Source organism: Schistocerca piceifrons, chromosome 1 (assembly GCF_021461385.2).
Source record: "Schistocerca piceifrons isolate TAMUIC-IGC-003096 chromosome 1, iqSchPice1.1, whole genome shotgun sequence".
Taxonomy (NCBI): domain Eukaryota; kingdom Metazoa; phylum Arthropoda; class Insecta; order Orthoptera; family Acrididae; genus Schistocerca; species Schistocerca piceifrons.
In genome coordinates this window covers 70,180,686-70,207,078 of record NC_060138.1, presented here as the reverse complement: position 1 = coordinate 70,207,078, position 26,393 = coordinate 70,180,686, and the positions used below count along the sequence as shown (strand labels likewise).

General features: G+C 37.2%; 1 protein-coding gene across 1 annotated transcript in view; it reads right to left on the bottom strand.

Moving 5' to 3' along the window:
• The window catches only part of LOC124790801, a 114,981-nt gene extending 109,878 nt beyond the window's left edge, over positions 1-5,103 (bottom strand). The window contains exon 1 of the mRNA XM_047257811.1: positions 4,966-5,103. Within this exon, the coding sequence (XP_047113767.1) occupies positions 4,966-5,010 (45 nt within the window). The 5' untranslated portion in view covers positions 5,011-5,103. The remainder of the gene's footprint in view (positions 1-4,965) is intronic.
• Positions 5,104-26,393: the final 21,290 nt, after the last annotated feature.

The window sequence follows — 26,393 nt, the reverse complement described above, 5'->3', positions numbered from 1 at the left end:
ATGTCATCTTGTGTTTGATGGCACCCTGTGTGTGTGCGTGTGTGTGATGGACGAGCTACTCTGCAGCGCTGAAAGTTGTTGGTGGGCAGTAATTGTTTATTTGGTTCTCTTTTTCTCGAGTTGTAATGTTTCATGTACTTCTTGTGTATCGAATGTGTTTTCATTTACGTAGGGATGTTTGACTTCTGAATTTTTGAGGCGTTGTGCTTTTGGTTCTGTTTTTCGTAGTTGTAGGTGTTTGTTGTTTTGTATCAATAGTTATGGTTGACCTATATTAGGTCAAGGGAAATGACCGATTACAATTTTTGAAGTTTTGTATGTAGGTATTGGTGTTCTGGTATTGTCAGCTGTGGTCAAGGGAAATGTCCGATTCCAATTTCCGTAGTTTTTGCAGTATGCGTTGGTTGTGGCATCGTCAGCTGCTTTTGACCTATATAGGTCAAGGGAAGTGTCTGATGCTATGTTTAGCTTATCCCCTCCCTAAAACCCCCAGTTTCCTGTGGTTGTCCCATTAGTTTGATTGTATTTTTGGAGGGAGATGTTATTGTCTTATTTATACGTATTTTCATGTTTTTTGCCGTGTGTATGTTGTGACATCATAGGCACCACACTGGAGACGCGTAGAATATCCATTTCCGCCATACTGATGACATCATGGGTCAAAGCAGACAGGTGGAATCGGACACTTCCGTAATCCCAAGATGGGTGTGTGGGTTTTATATGTATTTTCGTGTTTGCTGTCGTTTATGTAATGACATCATGGGCGCCATATTGGAGACGTTGAGAATGGTCGTTTCCACCATTCTGGTGACGTCATGGGTCAAAGCAGTTGGAATCCAACACTTCTGTATTCCCACTCATCCTTAAGAAAGAAATTCTTCATTGCTCAAAAATGTGCTGCATGAATAATATGTGGTGCTCATCCATGATCATCTTGTAGACATCTGTTCACGGAGCTGGGCATTCTGACTACTGCTTCACAGCATATTTATTCCCTTATGAAGTTTGTTGCAAATAATCCACTACATCTCAAATGGAACAATGATGCATTACAATGCCAGAAGGAAAAATGACATTCATTATTCCGCAGTATTTTTGTCTTGAGGGGAGAAAGGGGTGCATAATGTTGCACATAAAATCTTTGCTCACTTACACACTGACATAAAATGTGTGACAGACAGCAACATACAATCTGAAAATAAACTGAAAAAGTTTCTCCTTGACAACTCTTTCTATTCCACAGAAGAATTTCTATTGTTGTAATGTGTGAAAGTTAGCGGGTAGAAATTACTAACTCATTCCTGTATAGTTACAAGAACAAGAAGAAAAACAGAGAGAAAGAAAGAACACCACCACCTTGTAAAAGTCAGCATGTAGCCATATTTACAAATTAATTTGTTATATGAATGTAAAATGACTCACTCCACAACATTACAATTTATCATGGAACATAAAACTAACTACAACATTGTGAAAAGGATAGATAGCTACTCAACATACACTGGAGATGCTGGTCGCTTACAGACACAACAAAAAGGTTGCTAACCAAGTAAGCTCTCGGCCAAAAGGCCTTTTTTGGGTTACACCACACACACACACACACACACACACACACACACACACACACACACACTGTCTCTGGCTGCTAAGGCCATACTGCAAGCAACAATGCGCGATTGGAGGAGCAGTCTGGATGGTGGGGATAAAGAGAAGGCTGAGATGGGGAGGGAGAGGGATAGTAGGACAGGAGACAGTAAACAGCTAATTGTGGGAGCATACAAACACGAGGTAGGGAGAGGGTATGGCAGCTAGGTGCAGTCGGAAGTTGCAGTCGGAAGTTTAGGTCAAGAGCGGGGCGGAAGAGAAGTGACAGTGGGTACACCGGTGGAATAGAAAGCTACGTAGTGCTGCAATGGGAACAGGGAAAGTGACAGGTGGGTGAAGGATGGTGATTAACAAAGGTTGAGTGAAGAAGGTTTATTGTAAATAGGATATATTGCAGGGAGAGTTCCTACCTGCACAGTTCAGAAAAGCTGGTGTTGGTGGGAAAGATCAAGACAGCACAGGCTGTGAAGTGGGACTGTGGGAGGTAGTGGGTGACTGGAGACAAAAGGCATGTGACATCTGTTTCTGTACCATTTTGGGATGGTAATTATGGTCTGTGAAGGCCTCAGCGAGGCACTTGGTATATTTTGAGAGGGAATACTTCTCACAGAAGATGCGACGGCCACAGGTGGCTAGGCTGTTTGGAAGTAACTTCTTGGTACGGAATGGGTGGTAGCAGTCGAAGTGGAGGTATTGCTGGTGGTTAGTTGGTTTGACAAGGATGGAGGTACAAATGTAGACATCTTCAAGGTGGCTTGTCAGATTGAGGAGGACTAGGTGAAGTGAATGGGGGAGAAGATGTTGAGGAGGAATGTAGATAGGAGGTACATTCCCTCGATCCAGATCACAAAGATGTCATCAACGAACCTGAACCAGGTAAGGGGATTTCTGGATGGTTAGAAGGATTCCTTCAGATGGCCTACAAATAGGTTGACATAGAATGCTACATGTGTGTGCCCACTGCCATACTCCAGATTTGTTTGTATGCAATGCCTCCAAAGGAAAAGTATTGTGGGTGTGGATAGAGTTGGTCCCAGTGAGCAGGAAGCAGGTTGTAGGTTTGGTAATCAGTCAGGCGTTAAGAAATATAGTGTTCAATAGTGGCAAGGCCATTAGCATTAGGGATGTTAGTGTAAAGGAAGTTAGCATCAATAGTGCGAGCATGGCACTGTGTGGTACAAGAACCGGAACTGCAGAGAGATAGTGGAGCAAATTACTTCTCCTTTGAAGGCATCACCTACAAACAAATCTGGGATAAAGCAATCGGCATCTGCATGGCACAATCTAATGCCATGGGCCACCTAGAGGATGGATGCTTGAAACCAACAGCTGCTTCACAGTCCAGTCCACTTAGATCCTCCCCTCCGCCACCAGTTTTTCTGAACTGTGCCTCAACAGCTTTTCTGAATTGTGCAGATGAGCATTACCCTTACATGTTCTCCACTCCAAAAATTATCCTGGCCTCAACCTACAGTAGCCTACTGTCCCCACACCCTCCACTGAACAGTTTCCACTCCCTCTGTTGTTCCCCCACCCTTGTGCGTCATCCTCTGGCAATGCATCCACCTGTCCTTTCCCCTTCCCTGCTCCTCTCCTTTCCAGTTCCTGTTTTCCCCTCACACCCCACCTCCTGACGCTGCGCCTGGAAGTCTCATCAGGTCGCAATTTAGACTCTGCCATCCCACCAGACAGCACCATTTTCTCTCCCCCGACCCATACCCTGCATACCTCCCCATTTCCCTGCACCACTCTAGATAGCTATTCAGGTGATAGACACATTCCAGTCAGAGCTACCAGTGGTAGTGATCATGTCTGCATGAAGTGTGCTTGCTTGTGTGAATGTGTGTGTTTTCTTTGTTGAAGAAGGCTTTGGCCAAAACTTATAATGTCTTTTCATTGTACCTGTCTGCAGCTCAACGAGTCATCTTTACAGTGAGTAGCAATCTATCCTTTACTTAATATTGTCAACGTATTGTTAAATAATACGAACGACATGACAACTACAACCATACAAATACATCTTCAAGGCCAATTACACAACACATAATCATCCACTTTAAAGAAAACAATGATGGATCATATTGTTCATTAGAGCCAATCAATCATTATTAATGGTAGCCAGCATATGTTTTCACATTAACTAAATCCTACTTATGGTCAAAATTAACCGTACATGAATACGTCAACTTACTGAAACACAACTAGCCTACTTTAAAAATAAATGCTCTTTAGTTGTAGAGCCTACTGATTTTTTGATCTGACTGTATCAAGTTTACATGAATAACAAATACTTGTTGATGACATACATAATTTCAGCTGTATTTCTGTAGCCTATTACCGTCATCACAATATGATTTTCAAACAAAGCCATAAGGAAATGCAAAGTAAAATTGTATCTTTTGTAAGTGAACACAAGGTCTCCAGAAAATCACGTTATTTTCTTTTTTGCACAGATTGGCAAGGGGAGAGGGCAAAGTACGGGTACTTCAAGACTTCTTTAACACTGAAATGTTCATCCATGTAACGGACGTTATGGACCATGTCCAACCCAATCCAAACAATAACCACCTTCAGATCAAATAGACACTTCAAGAATTAATGACAGAAGGAGTAGATAAATCAACAACATATGTGTATATGACGAAAAAACCATTCACGCATTAAGGAATAATAAGACCAATAGTAAGAACATCAAAAGTAAGAAATGAACTTGGTGAGAGTTAAAGAATCAAGATAATGCCTGTTATTTGGAACAATGGCGTAAAAGTTTTATTCACGAGAAAAGTGCAGATAAAACACAAGGAATTATAAAACATAATGCGTTAGCCAGTGGCAAACTGTAATGTGTGTTCACGGAAATGCCAAAAATTACGAAATGTCTAGGTAGGGAAAAGTTGCTTTCACAATGGCACACCATCAATTTGTAAATAATAATTGAAATTTCCATACATATATAAATTATCATGTAAGCTATAATCTATTGCATTGCATCAAGAGCGTGTAAAATGCACAAATAGGTAAATATTATTTGATTAAAATATTAACTGAAAAGGATGGGGTGGGGGGCAAACATCAATGGATGGTGTATAAAAACTCCTAGTTACTGAATGACATTTTTACGAAGAAATTTGAGGCATCAAGCTTGAATATATACACATAGCAGATCGGATAAAAATAAATGTGCACTACGTACGTGTAAAACTACTTTGCCAAGGCACATTCACAGTAACTGAATCTTGTCATGTAAAGTAAGTTCAAATCCTTCGGGAAATAAGTCTGTGATAGCACTGACTAAACAGCTGTGTAGGAGTGAAAACATTAATATGAACAGTTTTGGAATATTATAATACATGTAAGTACCTGAAAATTACAGCTGATCACTTTCACTAATTGTACCTCCGGCATTGTTACTTTTCAAACTCGTATGCGAAAATATTTACATATATACTGCCAACACATAAACAACTCTTTTTCACAATACTGTACGACTTCCCGCGCAGTCAAAGCATTTATGTTAAAGAGACTATCACATCAATCAAGCATTTCACAATTTTGGTGGGTTTGAGAAAACATGTGCAACTCCATAGATTTTACGTAAATGAGTATATGAGAATGTATTTGTAGCAACAGCTTGACCAATTTGCAATGAACTGCATTTTAAGACTACATGGAAAGATCGGGTTAAGACCAAATTTGACGAAACTAAGTTATTGGCGTCATTACGTACTTCATGAGACATACTTTCCGTTACTTCATGTTAGCTAAATGTTATAGGTTTAGTCTCAAAGTTATAACCAGATAAAAATATGGTGAACACTGGGGAAAAGTGTCGAGTTCATCAAATCGCGGACGGGAGAGAAATCCTGCAAGGTGTGGATTTCTGAGATGTACTGATTTTTTTGTTTGGTTTTATGGAAGTCTCATCGTTGACATTGTCAAATGTAGTGTCATTGTTGATTTTTCATTTGTACTGTCGACGTTCGTGATTTGTGCCAACACAGAGCAGAATTGAGATTAGCTTCTTTCCTGTGTTGTGGAATTAAATTTCGTGTAGGCCTAAGGGTGCCACTCATATGTTCAATAATATTGTTAAATTGCCAATTATTGACGGCCTGATGGCGCTTATTGACGTGTCGTCTATACTAAGGATAATGACAAGGAGTATTGATGGACCTCAGTTTGTCAATAGCTGCTGAACGTTTGATGTCAAGTATTGCCAGTCGGACAATATTCTCCATTCAAATGTTGACAGAGCTTCAGGAGCCAGCCACAAGGCGTTAGTGTGCATTGCTTATTTTTCGATACGCAGGTGCGTATAACATACCTCAGGATCAGTTTTTAAGGAGTCTTTTAACACGAAAGAATCATTGTATAGGCTGTACCACTTTAGGATGGTTAACAGCGGATTCCCTACGACACTGCTTACTTCATTAATTTGAAAATATAGTATATATTGGTCCATTACATAGCAGTTTGGAGGAACGCTACCATTTCAAAAAAATATGTCATGTATGTGTAATGAATAATGAGAGGTCTAAAAATACATGCCAGTTTTACAAATTATCACAAAGCGTAAAAAAACTATTTTACATTAATTGCATGAACAGATCCTTGCCAGGTCGATACAACGGCTTCACAGGTATCTACAGAATTTGACTGATTGCGCTAGATGATATTACAGAAATAAACTTCAAGCATTACTATGACCTTCCAGTCACCAGAAATTCAAAGTTATTCCTAATCTCTTGTCAAATACGATTGCCTTTCACATTAACGTATTTTGGTTCCGTATTTTATCTTGCATCAACGCTAATAATTTCTGTAAGCGTTATTGACAATATGCGGTCTCTTAAATAGAATGTGGTATCGACACAATGGGTGTCTGGCACATTTTTCGCTGATGGCTAGAAATGAGTTGCAGAGACAATTCCCAAATTGTTGGATTGGAAGCGGAGATGTGTCGTGGCGTTTTTATTTAGTAAGTCTATGGTCGTGGCCAGCTGGTTCACCAGACTTGATGCCTCTGGTGATTCGTAAAAGACATTGTTTATAAAGACATTCCAACTACTCCTTAAGATATGTGAGAGAGAATTGTCAGAGCATGTGTTTTGATAAGTGCCGAAGTGATACGGAATACCACTCAATCCATGATAGGAAGATTGCAGCACTGCATTGATACCAATGGTCATCACTTCGAACACCTTCTGTAAATGGACGTTCATGCCACCTTTTTTTACCTTCATTGATCTGCAAAGACCTTACTGTTACCATTGGATTCATCTCGATAGCAGCTATCAGAAAATAAGTACCAAATTATAGCATCCCATTTTTAAAAAAAGCAAAGTTGAGTTCATATGTCTGAAGCGACCCTACCTAGTAACAACATATTATGGCCCCCATTGTCCCATGCAATATTTGTCGCATAAACTTTTCAGCTACCATCATACTTTCTGAGTTATTCTAAGTGGCAATAGTTAGTGATTCACCCTGTATAAATTCATGCTTTGACACAGCTTGTAACAAATCTAATGTAAAAAAAGTTACTGAATATCCTAACGCAAGCACAATTTTCATTATGTTAATTCAAAACCTACTAAGCTAAAACAATGCTTAGATAATGTCTTTATTGACTGTCCTCATGGTATATATTTCACCAATGTGAAAGAATTTATTTTCTTGGATCACCATGTTAACAATAGAGTTAACAAATTTTATAAAAGTAGACAGGAACAAACGTAAATAAATCTAAAAATATTTTAATACTAAGAAAATACAACCTGAAGAAACTAGTGCATCTTCTCAGCATAGCAGGGTGGGGCACATTATTTCTAAGGCATGTCTCCAGTGCCCATCTTGTTTATGAAATTTTCACCAATTACGTAATTAGTATCATAAATGCTCTTCTTGTCCCAAACAAAAACCATTTAACTAGAAAACGAAAACCCAAAAACTGGAGAATCTAAAGAATAGAATGGAATAGTACACAATCTGTATTTGCCTTTTGGCATGATTGCCATACAATTGGCTTCATCAATTCAGTCAATACATAAAACGAATATAATTACATAAATATGAATATGCAAGACAAGTAGATACATATGCTAAAATAATGGTGATAATAAAATATTCATACACATAGTGGTACTATACAGTGGTAATATAATAATAATAATAATAATAATGGGAACAATAATAGTAATAATATGTTACATTAATCACATGTTATACAACAGTGTCATTTATAATTATTTTTTACCTTAAGTACCATAGTTCTATATAGAAAAAAGTGTAAGTGCTTGTACATTACAATCTCATAGATATAGGCATATTTCATACGTAGTTATTGGCTGCTTACTGCGTATCTCTTTTGTGTCACTATTTAGAAACTCATCAGTTGAGTAGTATGGCGTACATTTGAAGCACACTTGTATCGTATGTGTACAAATACTCATTGACAGATCGCTCACTGTCTTTGGGAGTTTGATATAGATTGCCCAACTTAGGTACTTATGGCTCTTACGTGTTAATGTCAGTCTTGAGTACAGAAGATATAAGTTCCTAATATTTATAGTATTATGGACATGATCTTGGGATCTCAAGTTAAAATTGTTTGTTTCCTTTAGCATAAATTAAACATTTGTAGATATATATACTAGACAGTGTCATTATCTTTTGTTCTTTAAAGCGTTTTGGCAGCTTTGTCCTGGTTCTACTTAAGTAGCCTGTTTGTATGTTGCAGCACTAGCTTTTTTTATCGTTATCTCATATCTAATAGAGTCAAAGGATTTTCTTAAATCTAAAAGTGTGGCACAAGTGAGTTTCTTGTTCTCAAATCCTTCATAAATGTTACCAAGGAGAGAATCTACTGCTTTTGTTGTTGATAGCTGAGATCGAAAGCGAAACTGTCTATTACTCAGTAATTTATTACTTTCTAAATTATAAATTTGCGTATATGCACTGTTTTCTATGACTTTTGATATAATGGGAACTATTGATATGGGTCTATGATTGTTCAGAACTTTTCTGTCTTTCACCTTTTTTATAGAGTGGGAGTGTAACTGTCATTTTGAGACATCTGGGGAATACACCTTATCAAGAATACAATTTGCAAGATATGTTAGTGGTATCATGGTGGAAAAAGCTGTATATTTAATAACACTGTTACTAATCCCTTAGCATCCTCTGTTTTTGAGTTTTTAAGTTTGTTTACAGATTTGGTGATATTACTTGAGGTGATTTTTACTAAGAGAATTTTTTAGTTGCTGGGATTTGTCACTTAAGCAACTGAACAATCAATAGGACTGCTTGTATTAAATGAAGTATGGGAGCTCTCACAGTTTATAAAGTTCTCATTAAGGATATTGCAATCTACTGGGTATGTGGTTTGCCCATTGCCTATATTGATCTCACTTTTTATAATTTTCCAAGCTGCTTGACAACTCTTAAGGGACATGTAGTGCTGCTTGGCTTCCTCACTTTTGCCACTCTTATTTTTGTGAATAAGCAGCAGTATCCCTATTTGCTCAAGCTTTGGAGTGTGCTACTTATTAGAGTGCTAAGTTTTCTGTTTGTTGCTGTGAGATGGAAGGGGGGGGGGGGGCGGGGATTTTTTTGTGAGAAGCAGGTAGTGCCTATCTACTGCATTCTTAATTATAGATCAAAACACAGAGAAACATTAACCAAAATTTTTTATATTACACAGTATATTCGGCCAATCTACTACCTTCAGTTCATGTTTCAATTGCTCAGTATTGCTCTCATTTATTACTCTGTATGTGACTAACTGTAATCTCAGCTTTCATACTGCCTATTCTGATCCATATCCCATAATGATCAGATAATTCCAGCTTTATCATGCCATACTTTACTTAACCCCTATTTTCATTATGAATTACCCTCTGAAGGCTTTTTTATTCACACAGTAGCAGTTTAGTGATTTTACACAGTCAATCATGTTATTTACATTTTTATGCTTCTTCTAATGTGCTGAAGTTTCCTGCAATAACTTTTGGTGTTTAGTGAACTTTTGATTAGCGCATTCAGTTGAACTATATGAAATTCCTTATAAGAAGTTGGTGTATAGTACACAGAAGCAATTATGATTTTGTGTGTGTGCAGTATTACAGCAGCTGCTTCAAACACACCTTCAAAGCAGTGCTTGTTTAGGTCTATTGTTGAATACTGCAAATTTAAATTTTCTTTCATGTGAATTGCCACTCCACATTGTGCAATATTGGCTCTACACTAATTTCTGAATAATGTGTAGTCATATGACACGCATAGTCTATATCTAGTTTTGGAGCCAGTGCTCATTAATGCATTTTATTTGACCAGCACTGTAATTGATAAAGCTTATTTCTTAGGGACTGTACATTAACATGTAACGACATTAAATCATTTTTGGTGTTGGGGAGGGGGAGGGGATACTTATGGCTCCTTCTACTGTATTTTCTTTACCGCTCACTACAAACTGTTGTGACAAAATCTAACTTGTGTTGAGCTTGGTCACAGCTGGGAGTTTTCCTGTATTGACTCTTTAAATTGAAGCCAAAGTATTGGTTTATGTGCACAGCTTAATCTGTTATTTACAGTCTCAAGTACTTTTTTGCTTAGAAGTGATTTTCCTAAGACATTTAGGTGTCAACCATGTCTTGTACAGCAAGCACGGTTATGACGACAAGATTTACTAAGGGGCACAAAGTATTATGGCTACAGACCAAAATATCATTGATGTCAATCACTATTACATTTCTCAAATGCTTACATATCGAATCATAGAGCTTGTTTGTTCCTTTTATTTCGTTATTCAAACATGTCTGTTCTATTCGATCATACCAGTGAAGTGTTTTGGCCACTATTACATTATTATATGTTAGCTTACCCAATGACTCTTTCAATGCTTTTGTTGCAGCAACTGTTTCATTATGATATACATCATTTACACCTCTTATTATCACTGTATAGTCTTTTGATGATAAGTTTTCAGATTCTTCGTCAATGCTGCCGACGACTTGGCTGAATCTTGCATTAGGTTTCACTATTCCTACAACCTGTCTGTTGCATCATCTTTTTCCATTTTTATAGCTACCCCTCTTCCAAAATCATCTAAGACAATTTTTAGGTTATTAAATACTGGTAGTCTATTTTATCGTAGTGCCTTTGTGTTAGATTGATGAAAGCGTTTAAGAATGAACCTCTGCTGTTAAAAGGCCTAAGAATAGTTAATAATTGTTATGAAATCAACTGTACAAGAAAGAGTTATAGTTGGCTAAACAAACATCCAACTCTAATTTCATGAAAAAAGTACAAATCAGCCCAAAGCATCCTGGTCAAAAACCAATTCAGAGCAGACTGGTCAATTACTAATAATATTAAAGATGTAGTCAGAAACTTTGATAATGCAGTTTCAACAAAGGATACATTTACACAATAGTTTGTAAGTCTGTAGAGGGAATGAAAAAGTTAAAAAAATCTCTCTCTCTGTCTCTCTCTCTCTCTCTCTCTCTCTCTCTCTCTATATATATATATATATATATATATATATATATATATATATATATATGTGTGTGTGTGTGTGTGTGTGTGTGTGTGTGTGTGTGTGTGGGGCTTACCTTAAGAACGCAAACCTAAGTTGTAATTGACCTAGCCTTTCATTAAGCAACATTAGGGAGGTAAACCGAGATGAAATTCTTGAAATTATCAAAGACTTGAAGAATTCATTCAGTAGACATGTTTTTAATATCTCAATTAACCTACTGAAAGAAATCATAAATTACGCTGTAGCTCCATTAAGATGTTCCATAAACTTTGATCTTACAAGAGGTGTTTTTCCTGGTCCGCTCAAATTAACCAAGCTGCCTCCAGTATTTACGAATGGAAAAAAAATCTGTTCCTGTGAACTACAGACCAGTTTCTTTCATCCTAGTACTAGCCAAAGACTTTAGAAGCATCATGTAGAAACAAATGTATGAATATCTAGAACTGAACAAGATGTTATGTATGCTATAGTGTAGTTACAGGAAAGAAAAATCACTTATGCAAGCTGTTGAACCCTTAATTAGAGACATTTTTTCACCATTCGAGGACCATGCTCATATACAGGAAATCTTCCATGATTAGTAACGTCATCGATTGTCTTGAGCACCCTATTTTGCTCTCCAAACTAGAATACTATAGAATTTGTGGCAGAAGTCTAAAAACTAATGAAATCATACCTCAATAAAATAAAGCAGGTGGTGAGTTCAGGAGTCAGTTATCGAACACAGTTTCTCAACACAGAGAACCACAGGGATCAAAATTAGGACCTCTGATATTCCTGGTAGAAATTAATGGGGTTGGATGTTGAGTTGTTTGGGGCAGGAGACCAGACAGTGAGGTCATCAGTCTCATATGATTAGGGAAAGAAGGGGAAGGAAGTCGGCCATGCCCTTTCAAAGGAACCATCCTGGCATTTATCTTGAGCGATTTAGGGAAATCATGGAAAACCTAAATCAGGATGGCTGGATGTGGGATTGAACCATCATCCTCCTGAATGCGAGTCCAGTGTGCCAAATTAATGAGTTAGCTGGATAACAGAAATGTAAAGACCTTTCTTATGTATGTAGATGATACTACTTTTCCATCAGTAAGCATTGTATCTGAACACCTTATCAAAAGAATAAATTTAGCTATAGAAAGTGCAACATTCTGGTTCATTGCAAATGGTATACTGTTAAATGTAAATAAAATGTGGAGTATGTGTTTCAGTCTATCAAAGACTACAAGTATAGAAAAACAAAATGTAAAACTTTTAGGCATTACACTTGACAACAAACTAATATGGACCACTCATGTAGAACATGTAACAGTTAGGTTATCAAGAGCGATATACTTACTGAAGAGACTGATGTCATGTGTCACCTCCGAATATGTACTGACAGCATATTTTGCCTTTCGTAAAATTTATTTTAAAATTCAGATACATACTTCGAGTAAATAGCAATAAATAAATAAATAAATAAATGAAATTCTTATAATTCGCAATAAAGCTGTTAGAGCGATGGCATGAGCATGTAGCAGAACTCATTGCAAGCCTTTGTTCACTACGTATAAGATTTTAACTGTAATTCATTTATATATTCTATAATGTCTTAACCACACACCCACTGAACTACCAAATTTAAGTGTAAAAATGAAAAACATGATTATAATACTAGACCGAGTACTACTTGCTCTTACCACAAAACAGACCAGAAACACAATCTCAAACATTAGTCATATCGATGTAGCAATCAAAATATACAACAAACTGTAAATGTATCAAAAGCATCCCAGTCAAATCATTCAAGGAAAAATTACACAATTTGTTGCTAACAAAGCCATTTTATTCTCTAGAAGAATTTTTAGAAATGCCATATACAACAGTGTAAATAATATAAATATGTAGTTCGTAATATTAGTAATTCTATGACAGGTACAAATTCTCAGTGACTAATACGGAATCTGAAAGTTTCAAATGATGTAGGTTCTTTCCTGCACAGTTACCTCACTATGAGTCTGGATCCAGAGGTTAAAAAAACAGAAATCTTTTTTGACTCATGTGGGGGTCAAACAAAAACTACACCACAACGTTTTCAGGATCATCCTTTATTTTGCCCATCATGCAAAGCCTTTTGAATCTATGTATGTGTCATTTCCAGTCAGAAGACGTACATATCATGAAAGTGACAAAGGAATAGCTCTCATTAGACATAAAGCTGAGATTGCGAACTACTGGAAAAGCTGAGCTTCCAAAGGACTCAATGGACATATTTAAAGGTGCATGTGCAAAACCCATACCTTTTTACAGTGTTGAAGTTGATGGCTCATTGATATGTGAATGGAATGTTTTATTGCAACCAGGATACCAACTACAATGCCCATTTCGATCACGAATTACTAAGGAGATAGAGGGAGAACATCATCAAACAAGGCTTATCTCACATTGTGAACTTACAATGGACCTTGCACTACATCAGCTTTCACTGCTCCTGCTGGACAAATGGCAGAGGAAGCAGATCTTGCAGATGGAGAGTTTTTGTTCCCATTGTCCTGTTATAAAGTTAATGTATTAAAGAATGTAGTGATGGACAAATTAATAAAATAGCAGTTTCTATTTTATAGCGATAAACCTATTGAGATACTATGCTAACAGGAAATCACATGTTCAATGTTTCAGAATTGCTACCCATTGCTGAAGAAAAGCATCATGAGTTGCAGGAACTGAAGGTGTTCTGTGATACAGCACCCCAAGAGTACTTAACAAAGTCTATTTCTGGAAGTGAACTTATTGTTTTATCGATCCCATTTTGTATTAAGTGTTTTGTATAAGATTGAAGTAAAATATGTAGAATGTGGTAAATAAAAACTATGATTAAATATACCTTTATTGATGTGTTGGTAACCATGGGGTGAATAATTATTGGAAGTAACATCACAATCTAACATAATAGTCGCGACACTTCGCCTCGATTTTGTTGCCTACAGCGCCAGCAGCGCCCCAAGCGGCCGGTAGGTTAAACTGTGAGTTCGGCGCGATTGTGAAAGCGAATAGTGATTGTTTATTTTGATTTATACAATGGTTTTTACCATCGGGAGCGTTTGTAGCGCAATAAATTGCAGGAACAACAGGAAGAAGACACCGCAGCTGTCTTTTTTGGGTTTCCTAAGGATCCTGAGACGTATATACCATCATGTTACTAAACTGTATTGTCAGGATTCACTTGCAAACTATATGTGTATAAATGATGAATGTTTCGTTTTAGGAGCAGAAAATGGCTAGTTAATAGCAGACGAGAAGACCTTATGAAGAAAGACCCAGTTCATGAACGCAGACAATAACAAACTCGTGTGGAATGCAGTACCCACGCTGTTTGACATTCCAAATAAGCCACCTCAACTGACGATGAAGAGGACACTGCCACAAGGATTCGACAGTTCTTATTGTCATTTCAAAAGTTATGAAGACAAATTTGGAAGCTTGGTTATTTGCAGTGAAAATATTTGTTTATTTTTGAGGGATTGTGAAAATCAGATGGCTTCAGTTTTTGATGAACATTCTCACAAGTAAAACTGTGGTGAATTATATGTGGACTTGTTGATGACTATCCTAAGTGTTCCTCCTGGCTCTTGTGAAGAAACTAAGCTGCTGTTGATCAAGATATTTGTTAAAGTGAGACTCGTTTACCGGCTCAAATATTGGAATCAAGACTTAGTTTCTAACAACAAGAAGGCAAATAAGAAACTGAAGAAGTTGGCTCATTTGGGCTGTTGATTTCTTTGGTATGTATTTCATTCACTTCTGTTGTTAGTCACTTAATTTTCCTTGCTTCTTTCGTGTGATGACATTATTTTGTTAGCACCTTGTTCACTGACAGATTGTTTGAAAATTATTCAAATATTTGCTTTTTCATGAAATGTAATTCAAATAAGCTCATTATAATGTTTTCAGCATATTTCTCCCACTATTTGGCAATTGCTTGTCCCACCTAAAATAATATAAAGATGAAGGTCGCACTTGTGGCAACAGGCGACAATGACAAACACAGTAGGCCTACAGAACGATAAACGAGTTGTCGATCGCTTTTGCATGTACAGGTACATGTATCTGCTTCTTACATGTGAATCTGTGTGTTTATATACTTTTGATATCAACGTGGTAAGCTGCAATTCTGTCCAATGTCACAAGTGTTTCTTCACGAATGTGTTGTAGCTTGCCACTCTATTCATGGCTTTTGTCCACAGTTGCGCGTATTTTAGAACCATTTTTAGAAACATATATGCCTTCTGGTACTGCACAAACCCTTGGAGGCAAGAAAATAACTCAGATAATTCGGAAATTACGTAGGAAATGGATGCAAACAAACATTATGCTTACGACGCGTCTGACGTTCACCTTACCTGCTACTTGGAGCGCTAGTGTCGCTACATCTGTCAAACGGCAACAACTTTTACAGCAGTGAGTGTCGCGACTGTTACGTTAGACTGCGGTATCATCATTATGATTTATACAAATTCATTGGAAACAAGAACAGTAAATTGATACACAGTGCTGATCCTAAAATCCAAATGTCATGACTATTACATATGATAGATGACTGGAGACACAGATGAATTGAACTTTGTTGTAGGAGCTGCATGGAGGTTATAAAGTGAAACATGTTCTCAGTATCACATTAGATTTTGAAATTCTTAATCTGATTTCAGAAGTAGACATTCAGACAAAGAGACATAAGAGTGTGGTTTTTAAAAATATTTTTAAAAACGTTTAAGAAATAGTAGGGCATGGTCATTTACTGCAGTTTTTAACTTACACTGTAACATTTCAAAAATTAAAATTGCTACCACTAAAAAGTCTACAAAATGGACTTAACCCCTTCTTTTTGTGTAGTCATCATTTGTAGTATTTATGGCAGCATGGTAGCATTCCACCAAACGCTAAATCAAACAAAATTTCTGCAACAATGATATACTAGATCAGTGAATTATTTATTCCAGGAAAGCAAAACCAATAACATATTGATAATATTGAAGCCATTTTCACATCATTAGTTATGCAATTTAAAGGTCAGATCATATTACTTGTTAACAGAGGGTAGCACCATAGTAGAATGACCTCTGTTGTGAATTTCAGACTAGTAACGTGACAACACTTAGTTGCATAAATGGAGTTGAAAGTAAATGGTTTCATATATGACGGCAGACTCAGTGTCAGCACTGTACACTGTTCAGTTTCATCGATTTGTGTGTGTTGCAGTCACGTGGCAGCTGCACAAGTTGTGGTAGAGTTAATGGTTTTTTTGTGTGTAATTTTTGCATAAGAAAAGAAATGTGAAATGTGTTTGGGTACATGAGTGGATAAACAGTTCGGTTGCTCAGTGACTTTGCTGGAAGAAATTGCAGTGGAAGATGCTGTAAGTTATTTTAATCATCTTAGAATACCACCAGTTTCATTTTCTTCTAAACAGAGTCAATGATATAATAAGGAAGAAAGAAGGCATAATGCACAAAGCATTGTCGCCAGAACTGAAATTAGAAATCATACTGAATGCAGTAGAGTCCAGAAGCCTCAGTCTGCTAGAAGATTGTGTTTTAGTTGGTGATGACACATTTCTATTAACACAATATTTAACAAAGCCATTGTTATGGCATGATCCACAGAGTTTCAAAGAAGGAATATAGCTCACTGTTTTGTGGAAAATGCATTAGTAGTTCTGGTTTCCGAATTGCACTTCTATGAAAAGCCAATTCCATTATGCACACAAATATGTGACAAAACTGCCAGACCTACTAAGCTATCCCAGTGACATACATAACAACAGTTAATATACATGGAGCATGCCAATAGTGGAGTTTACCAGCCAGGAACATGGAGAAGCATAAATGCTGGGTGGCGGACAGATTCAAGACTGCAGTCCAGAAGTCATAATTATTTTGAGCACACCATATTATGTAGGTAATGGTTTGCAAACTACTTTGTTGAAGGGTGATCTGTACAGTTTAAATGTGTGTACTACTGTTTCTGAATGGAAACACTGATGTGACATTCTTAATAAACGAATGTTGAATAAAGACTTCAGCTTTCAAAATTTGTATATATCGTAAAAATTACTCTTATTTTCTGTCTGTCTTGGAATCTGCGACTCAGTGTTGTTACCCAACAGTCGTGGTTTCAGGGTGTTTCTCCATAACAGACAAAGAGTTCTTTAACAGTGAAGATATCACTTCTAGAAAGATATTTAGAAAATATAACGCTAAAACTTGAGTTATTTTCTAGGGATATTTATTATTTAAATTTCGCCTCACATTGGATTTTACTTATGTAGTTTATGTGTATATGTACGGTAACTTTGGACCTCCATATCTCAGAAGAGGATGGAAATATGAATAAAATTTTGAAGGTTGTTCGAGAGCTGGATCTTCAAAACATATTCCAAAAATTTCAGGTATCTGCTGTGAAAAACAATCTTGGAACCCTGCAGCTCTATTCTTGTGCAAAAACAAGTAAAACAACCCTTATTTGGTTTTCCAAGGAACCGTCCAGAAACTAATGGTGCCTCCAGAAACTCCTTAAGACACATCGTAGACCACACCAAATACAAACAGAACAAAACGATGTGCTCCATTTGTCTAAGCAGGAGGAAGTATGTAATTTTCGAACTGTGACACTATACTGTAGGATAGTGACAGCAAGACGATCTTTTGTTGGGTATACAAATGGTCTGTAGCCCAAAGCTACCAAAAACACTTGTATATTCGGACATGTCCGAAAGAACAGATACCATCTTAGTATATATATAGTTAAGACTCACCGGCCACTTGACCATCTTCTTCTTCTGTGCGAATGCACAAATAGTGCCCAAACTTTTAGGGGGTCCGGCTACGCGCCGCAAGTAATGAGTATAATGGGCGGGGGCACTAGCAATGTAGTGCGGGACAATACATTGAAGATGTGGGTTTCGCGGGATGCGTGCCAGAGATAAATACCTGCAGTCGCGCTATCCTCTGTGTTCTCGGTGGCTCAGATGGATAGAACGTCTGCCATGCAAGCAGGAGATCCCGGGTTCGAGTCCCGGTCGGGGCACACATTTTTATATGTCCACGTTGACGTATGTCAACATCTGTAAGCAGCTAAGGGTATTCATTTCATTGTAAAAACACTAGACTCTACATTTTTATCACCATCAGAACTCGAGATACGAGCCCTATAAAAATATCATTTCTATGTGTAGCATTTTGGAACATATATTAGATAGCACATGGTGTTGCACATTTAGCAACTTCCAAAAATCGAACACTTTTCTCCATTCCCAACACAACATTCCACTTTGTTCACACTTTACCAACACACCTAACCTTAATACTCGCATAACTAGTTATTTCATTTTATTCTGTCTGACAGGTTCGTTAACTGATATTCTGACACTAATCCTGCCTAAAAATTACGCAAACTTGCATATAATAGAAGTCAGACATCTGTATGTATGCCAATGAAATAAGAGGATGTAAAAAGAATAAAATACTGGATTTGATGTTACTGTTTGTTGGTGGGTTCACTTTTATCATACAAGGCGCCCAAACAATTTTTATATTTTAAGATTCTGTCGTTTTTAATCAAGGCCAAAGCTGTATCTAACGTGAATCTAAAATATTGCATATACTGACACTGTAATATAATAAACTCTTTCCTATGTAACTATGGAAGTGAAACATGGACGATAAATAGTTTACACAAGAAGAGAATAGAAGCTTTTGAAATGTGGTGCTACAGAAGAATGCTGAAGATTAGATGGGTGGTCACATAACTAATGATGAGGTATTGAATAGAATTGGGGAGAAGAGGAGTTTGGGGCACAACTTGACTAGAAGAAGGGATCGGTTGGTAGGACGTGTTCTGAGGCATCAAGGGATCACCAATTTAGTACTAGAGGGCAGTGTGGAAGGTAAAAATTCAACACACTAAGCAGATTCAGAAGGATGTAGGCTGCAGTAGGTACTGGGAGATGAAGAAGCTTGCAAAGGATAGAGTAGCACGGAGAGCTGCATCAAACCAGTCTCAGGACTGAAGACCACAACAACAACAACAACAACAACATGTAACTATTACTAAATGAAACGCTGTAAACCACTTTTTGGTTGCTGCTGTGGAAAAACACTAGAAATATTTTGTATTATTTGAAATTGCTGCATAATGGCGGCTGATTGTCGCACACCAACGATGTCCTGTTTTCTGGGTGTGTGGCAGCTATAAATGGTTAGAAATTATTCAAATGTCCAAAACATTGACACAAGGGATCAGGAGGTTACTTTCAATAATAACATGGCTAACATTTCATACATATGTTAACCATTACAACATACACACTGCCTCAATCTAAATGACTCTGTCTCCAAGAACAGTGAAAACAAAAATAAGACAGACAGAAGATGTAGCAGCTATTACGATCACTTCTTCTATAGAACAAGAAAAATATTATTATCTGTAATTGGAGTTGTCAGGGATGGTAGCTACATTGTTCAGTCTACGTGCCTAATGAGCAATAAGTACTATACACTTCATTTTAGTAAAAATCATACAGTCTTCAATGTTCTGCTCTGGAGACGTTGCATACTGTCACCAAAAGTGGAACAAGGTGAAACTGTTTAGTTTCACCAACAATTTACACAAATGCACAGTGGCTTGTAGTGCAGTTGCATGTAAGCCAGTGTTGTCATGTAAACTAAGCTGCATGAATATGCTTCCAGAAATCACATAAGATCTGATCAGCATTAAACGGTAATGCCTATATCTATGACGATTTTCATGTGGTAATATATAGTGTTGTATCAACTCATACTTTTATTCATTGCTTTACCTGAAAGAAACTTACAGATTTCACAACTGCAGAGATAAAAACAACTAAAAACCATGTGACAGTCAACAGCTTCTATATGATTGCTAAATTTATGAATTATAAGCATTGCATTAAATGTAGTCAGTTAAAATTTCCAACCTCATAAAATTGCTTCACGCATCAGAACATTCAAAATATTTCACTGTACCATTACGAATTCTGTGTCATTAACCAGCCATGGCTGGACAGACAGTGTCAAGGTACAATAAAATTAGAACAATGAACTGAATACAAGGCCATGGTATGGTGTAGCCAGACCACTGAAATAAATGTAAAAGGAAGAAGAACCACACGACACTGACAGATCCGGCATGCAGTGTTCCCTACTCACGGTGTTACAGCTATGTCGCCACACAAACATAGGAGGAAGTGCAGCAATGTATGTCTCTGGCATTCCATATCCAAAAGACCCCTTTCTATAGGATCCATGTTATATGTCTACTGTAAAACTTTGAATGCCTCCTCAAGGTTAGAAAATGTGTTTCCTTTTAGGCTAGTGTCTATTATTATTTTTAGTTTCTTTCTTGTCAATTTTTTTTACAATCTAATGGACTCTGCAAAGAGACGCTGAGCCAGTGTGGGCAAAACTCTTCGTTTTTGATAGTCTTGTGCCTGGAGAGATTGTAGCAGCAAGAAGGACACAGAAAAATTGGATGTTTCGCTAGGAGTTTTGAAGAAAGCCACCAGAATAATATGATGGGTCAGAAGACAGCGGATGAAACAGTAAATGGACGAGTGAGAGAAAAACTTTAGGGAAAACAACAGAACAAATTTTGTCGGGAATTTCAAAGAGTCTGACTGTATATGATGTCAGTGACAAGATAAAGGAACTGGCCATTGGTGAATGGAGAACTATGGGATACTTACACAGTAATTTCAGGACCTGCTGTATTGCAGACCACCTGAAGATGAGCTGGAATTGGGGATAGACACAGAAGAAAGGCGAGTCACACCTTCCAACATGGGATGATATTGCACATGCAATAAAAAAATAAAATGATCATTTGGCATATTTACCAGGAAACCCGATCTGGGGTTGTTCAGCCACTTAATGCAAGTCTTTTTGTTTGATGCTTTTTCGGTAACTTGCCTTCAGTGATGATGAAATGATGATAACACAACACCAAGTGCTCGAGTGTATAAAATCTCTGATGTGGCAGGGAACTGAACCTGCCCCCCCGCCACATGGTAGTCAGCCACGTTGACCACTCAGGAATAATGGTGTGCCACACAAGACATAACATATCTAAAGAATAATGAGGCAACTACAGTAAACAGAACAGCAGCCAAGATGATAAAGTGGGGAGGCAACAAGGAGGTAGGCAGTGTGATCAAGGTTATCTGCCAGGTTCAGACTTGAAGTCATTACAAGGATTGAAGAATGTGATCATGGTACAAATACATCAGAATGGGAAAAAGAGGAATGTAAACAACTACAGAGGAATATTACTACTAGAGATCAGCTCTGAGGGCTGTCAAAACACTTGCTGAAGATATTAGAAGAAGATATTGAAAGTATAATTGGATATTACCAAGCTGAATTTTGGAGGGATAGAGGATCCATTGAACAAATATTTACCTTTAAACAACAGATAGAACACAGAACCTTACAGAACGAAAAGACAATTGAAACCCTCATGGAATTAATGAAAGCATATGACTCCGTAGTCGTAGTCAAGCACACTCTTTGAGAGATACTCAAGAGCAGAGGACTAGTCAGGGCTACATGAGAAATAATAATGGGAATTTTGACAGATTCAGGCAAGAATGAGATTCAGAAGAGTACTATTGGAAGTGTTTGGGATTAAGACCAGCGTCAAACAGTGATATGGATTGTCACCCATTCTGTTCAGCATAGTACTGGACAAAGTGATCAGCCAGTGGAGGGCAATAAATGAGAAAATGGGTACCCCAAGGACATACCTGGGGATAAAAGGAAAATAGAGCCATGTGCACTAACTAGCCTTTGCAGAAGTCATACTAAGTGAGAAAGAATAATATGCAAAGGTACTCCACAACCTAAGCAAGCCAGTGAGAAGGGTGGGGCAGAGGATCCCCCACAAAAAGGCAAAGGCATTGAATACCATTGGAGCCTGTAAACACGAGAAGACACCATACAGAAGGCGTACATATTTAAATCTCTGGGGAATCTATAACAGGAAGAAAGAAACCTTTCATTCCTCTTGTGCTTTTGTCCTGCATCTGCCTAGTTTCCGTATGTTTATGAACAGATTTCTCATGGTTCATTTTAGGGGCGGCTATATACCTTTCCTGTCGTCACCTCATTACCCTCTGGGGTGGAATGTGTCCCCAAACTGTCTGTGTGGTGTTATTGACGTGGAAGATACAAAAGTTTTCTAAATGTTAGCGTATTATGGAATTGAGGCGGGGCTTTGGCAGAGTATGGGTAGGATAAGGTAGCCAATTTTCGTCCAAAGCGCTGGATGAGCTCATGCATTTATTAGGGAGGCTGACGGTATTTGCCCCTTTTCGCTTGGTGATGACAGAATCGAGAGGCAAGCCTTGCAATCTTTTCCAAATACAAAAACGATTAGGTAAAAAAATTCATTTTTGGGTTACTTGCAGCTTTATATGTCAACTTTATGACGATGTGCCTATCATTTTGTTAATGGTCACAGTTATTGTGATATTTGTATGGAAGTAAGACAGCTGCACAAAATACGAAAATGTTTGCAATGGAAAAGTAGAGGGCGCTATTATTTTGAATTTGGTGCATATTACATTATAAGTTGTTGCATATTAAATTTAGCTGACATATCGAATTTTTCTTTAGATTGGGAGGTGGTCTCTATCTGTCATCGATCTCGAGAAAATTAATATGATGTAGCACACTCATTTGCGATCGCTCATTCCAGTAATAAAGCCAGAGTGAAATAACCACAACATTCCTAATATTTCCTAAACGGTCTGAGACATCGAAACAAGATTTTGTAAAATGATATGCTAAACTACATACGGTTATTATGCAAATCATCACCATCTACAGTGCTATTCCACTAACTACAGACTTTTTCAATGAAATAATGTAATTTTTAAGTGCCATAAATAGCTGATGGAACAAGAAATGCTGCAGCTTTTCGAACAGCATAAGTGAAGACATTACATGTTCGTTTTTGTATCAAGGATTTGTTTCATAAGCTATTGTCCATACTTCTCCTCAGTTCCTACCTTAATTAACTTAATAAACCACCATTTCAGAAGTCTCAGACAACTGTGTCTGCATATGTTAGTGATTGAAACTGTGTAAACTCCGCTGTAGTTCGGCAAAAGAAACAAATTTTAACAGGGTAAAAAGTTAAATGTGTAGTTTTACTCAAAGTCTCTGAAAGTTGCAAATGGTTAATAAGCTAGGCGAAAACAAATTCAGGATAATTATTTTTTAGATACTAAGGAAAAGTAACAGATCTTTCTGAATGGTCACCATACACATATGGGCTCCATCGAATATTTCAAAAATTGTGAGTGTAGGCTTCAGTTTAGAACAGCCCACGAAATTTCCTCTGCAGTACCTGCCCATAACCTCCCTCCCCCCTTCCCCATTACTGCTCTCACCATAAGTGCCCTGCCAATTGTGGAACTACTGGCTAGGGAGCTAGTGTCCATTGAGACACAGAACATCATAATTAACTCTTCTTATTGACTGTACCTGTGTGAAAGAAAGAGATTTAGGAGGTATAGATACACTGATGAGAAGCATGCAATCACATATCAATTGTCTTAGTCTAATTTCTTTGTGGTACTGGGCTCTGGCTGGAAAATGTGTAAAGTTCAACACTGTAACAGTTGAAAGATTCAATGCAAGATAGTGCTAACCGCCAGTTGTGAAAGGATTCGTGTGGTTTCTTTATACATTGTGTTTTTGAATGTATCACATGCTTGTAACAAGAAGTTCTGTAAGAACCACTAGAAAGATATGTCTGTTACATAATTTCCTTTGTGTTATTTAATTTAAATTCCTGTTTTTGAATTTAAACAAACACATAATATGCAATATCTTAAATCAAGCTCTTGAGAGTTACAATTTTTTTCCACTGACCTCTTCAATTAATTTAAATCTCAATATAGCAGAGAAAGGTAAGCTCAAGTTCAAAACAAGAAGTCTTCAAATAAGTAAATTATGTAATCAACTGCAGTTTAGCACTCTGATTTTGTAATTTTACTCTACAAACATTAATTTAGTACATTTAAGTGCCTACTTTTCGAAAATACATAAACTATAATACTTGGTTGGATTAAATCATGTTACTGCATTGCATAACATTAGTCTTACTCCATGGATCCCATGGAGAGTGGTCTCTTCGATGTGAAAAGACGCCAAGCATGTACATTTAATTTAATACTCAAGTGGGTGCACGTATGTGTCTGACAACCACAAATAACATTGTTTTATACCACTCCATTGTTGTTTTACAATTACGAGTTCCTATTGAACATGTTTCCTTGTGTTAAGTGTGTATAATGGCTATCATACGTTATCTTCTCAAACTATTGGCAAATACAGACAGTATTTATATAGGCTGGTAGTTCATAACTGACATATTGTTTTCTTTTTGTAAAGTGGTTTGATAACAGCATGTTAAATATCTCTGAGAAAATACTGCTGAAAAATATTCCTTACACAACTAACTCAATAAATTACCAAGTTCAGCTGGACAACATTTCTTTATCTTACTATCGATTCGTTATAGCTACTTGAACATTTATTTTTAAGAGCATTGATAAAATTGAAATCTTCTTTTGGAGATATTAGATGTCATTGAATCTTGTCAAACTTGTCTTGTAAGACTTTTGTTAGAAACTGTAGGATGTCTGCTACGAAAATGTTAACCGCTTAAATAATCTCATTCTGACATAAAAAAAGTTATTAAAAGTTACTACTACTTTAGCACTATCATTGGTCGGTTGGTCATGAACCTTTAAAGAAATATCTTCCTTTTCTTGATTTGTGTTTCCTGTCTTATTTTTTACTCTGTTTCAAATAATACTTTTTTTGCTGTAGGAGCTTATTTTTTCTTGAAAATAATACATTTTGATGCTCTGGCGAGGTTGCTTAAAATTGTAAAGAACAATTTGTAATGTGATTTAAACCTGTCACCACCCATGTCTTTTTATGCCAAGTAGAGACTTCTCTCCTTGGTCTGCATGGTGTACTGGCCCCATTTACAATACATGGTTTAGGAGAATTCAATATGATTCCACTGAATAATTTCGTAAGGAAAGTAACCGACGACTATGTTGCAGAATAACTATATTTTTCATTTACACCAGGGGTGTTGTGTATGTCTTTATAGTCTGTGTTTTGCAAATTCCTCTTGAGTTTCTCTGTACCTTGTTGATTCACTACCCTAGTAATTTTGCAGTTATTTTTCTATTTTGTATGTTCTCTGTTTTTACAGAGCAACAGTTGAGCACTGTGGTCTGATAGGCCATTGACTATGGGAATTACACTATGACTTTGCAGTATCGATGCATCTATGGAAATGTTGTCAGTAGCTGTGTTGCTGGAGTCCATAATTTTTGTTGCAGATCCTTTCATATTCAATTGCCACTTATCATTGGTCAAATGATGTTCAGAAACATATTACATCTACATGATTTGCAGGCTGTAGTTCACCTAAAGAGTTCGGAAGTTAAATGATTTTATCTTTTAAACCTCTCATACTTGGATGTAATATATATTTTAATTGCCTTTTAATCTTCACATAGTTTAGGCATAAAAAATCAGTTATATTCACTTCTTTTAATATTAGTAGCTGGAAATCTGAATTTACCCTAAAAAATGTGTTGCCATTGTACCACTGACTGGAGGTATAAGTCCATGGTTGTCAGTGTCGCCCCTCATAGATTATGGTGTTGACCCAGTGAATTTCTCTTTCTCATTCCTCTTGAGACATAGATTATGAGTTATAAAATCCTACCTCTCAGTAGCATCAACAGGAACCAAGCTTATGTTCAACCCAGCACCTAACAGAGGCAGGTGATATAATTCCACGTTGACCCAACTCACAACTCTGTTGAGCTGACGATCGTAACATCTCAAAACTGAATAAATTCAACAGTTGTACAGCTCGTTGCTGAAGATATCTTTACCAGCTAAATGTCCACACTGTAGCCATAGTCCCTGTGAATGATCTTTCGCATTCCATTCACTAGAGCAAAGCGATCCGCTTTTCCAAAATCTTTGGACAGAGAGTTCCTGAAACAACTGGCCGACCCCTGATCCACCATTAGGCCTACTACCTGACAGCAAACTTTCCTATACTTTCCTACTTTTTTTGAAACCACTGGTTTCTACATCTATATGTAAAATGCCTGTGAAAAGTATGTTTTGCGTTGGCCATTCCTACCTTTTCGGGA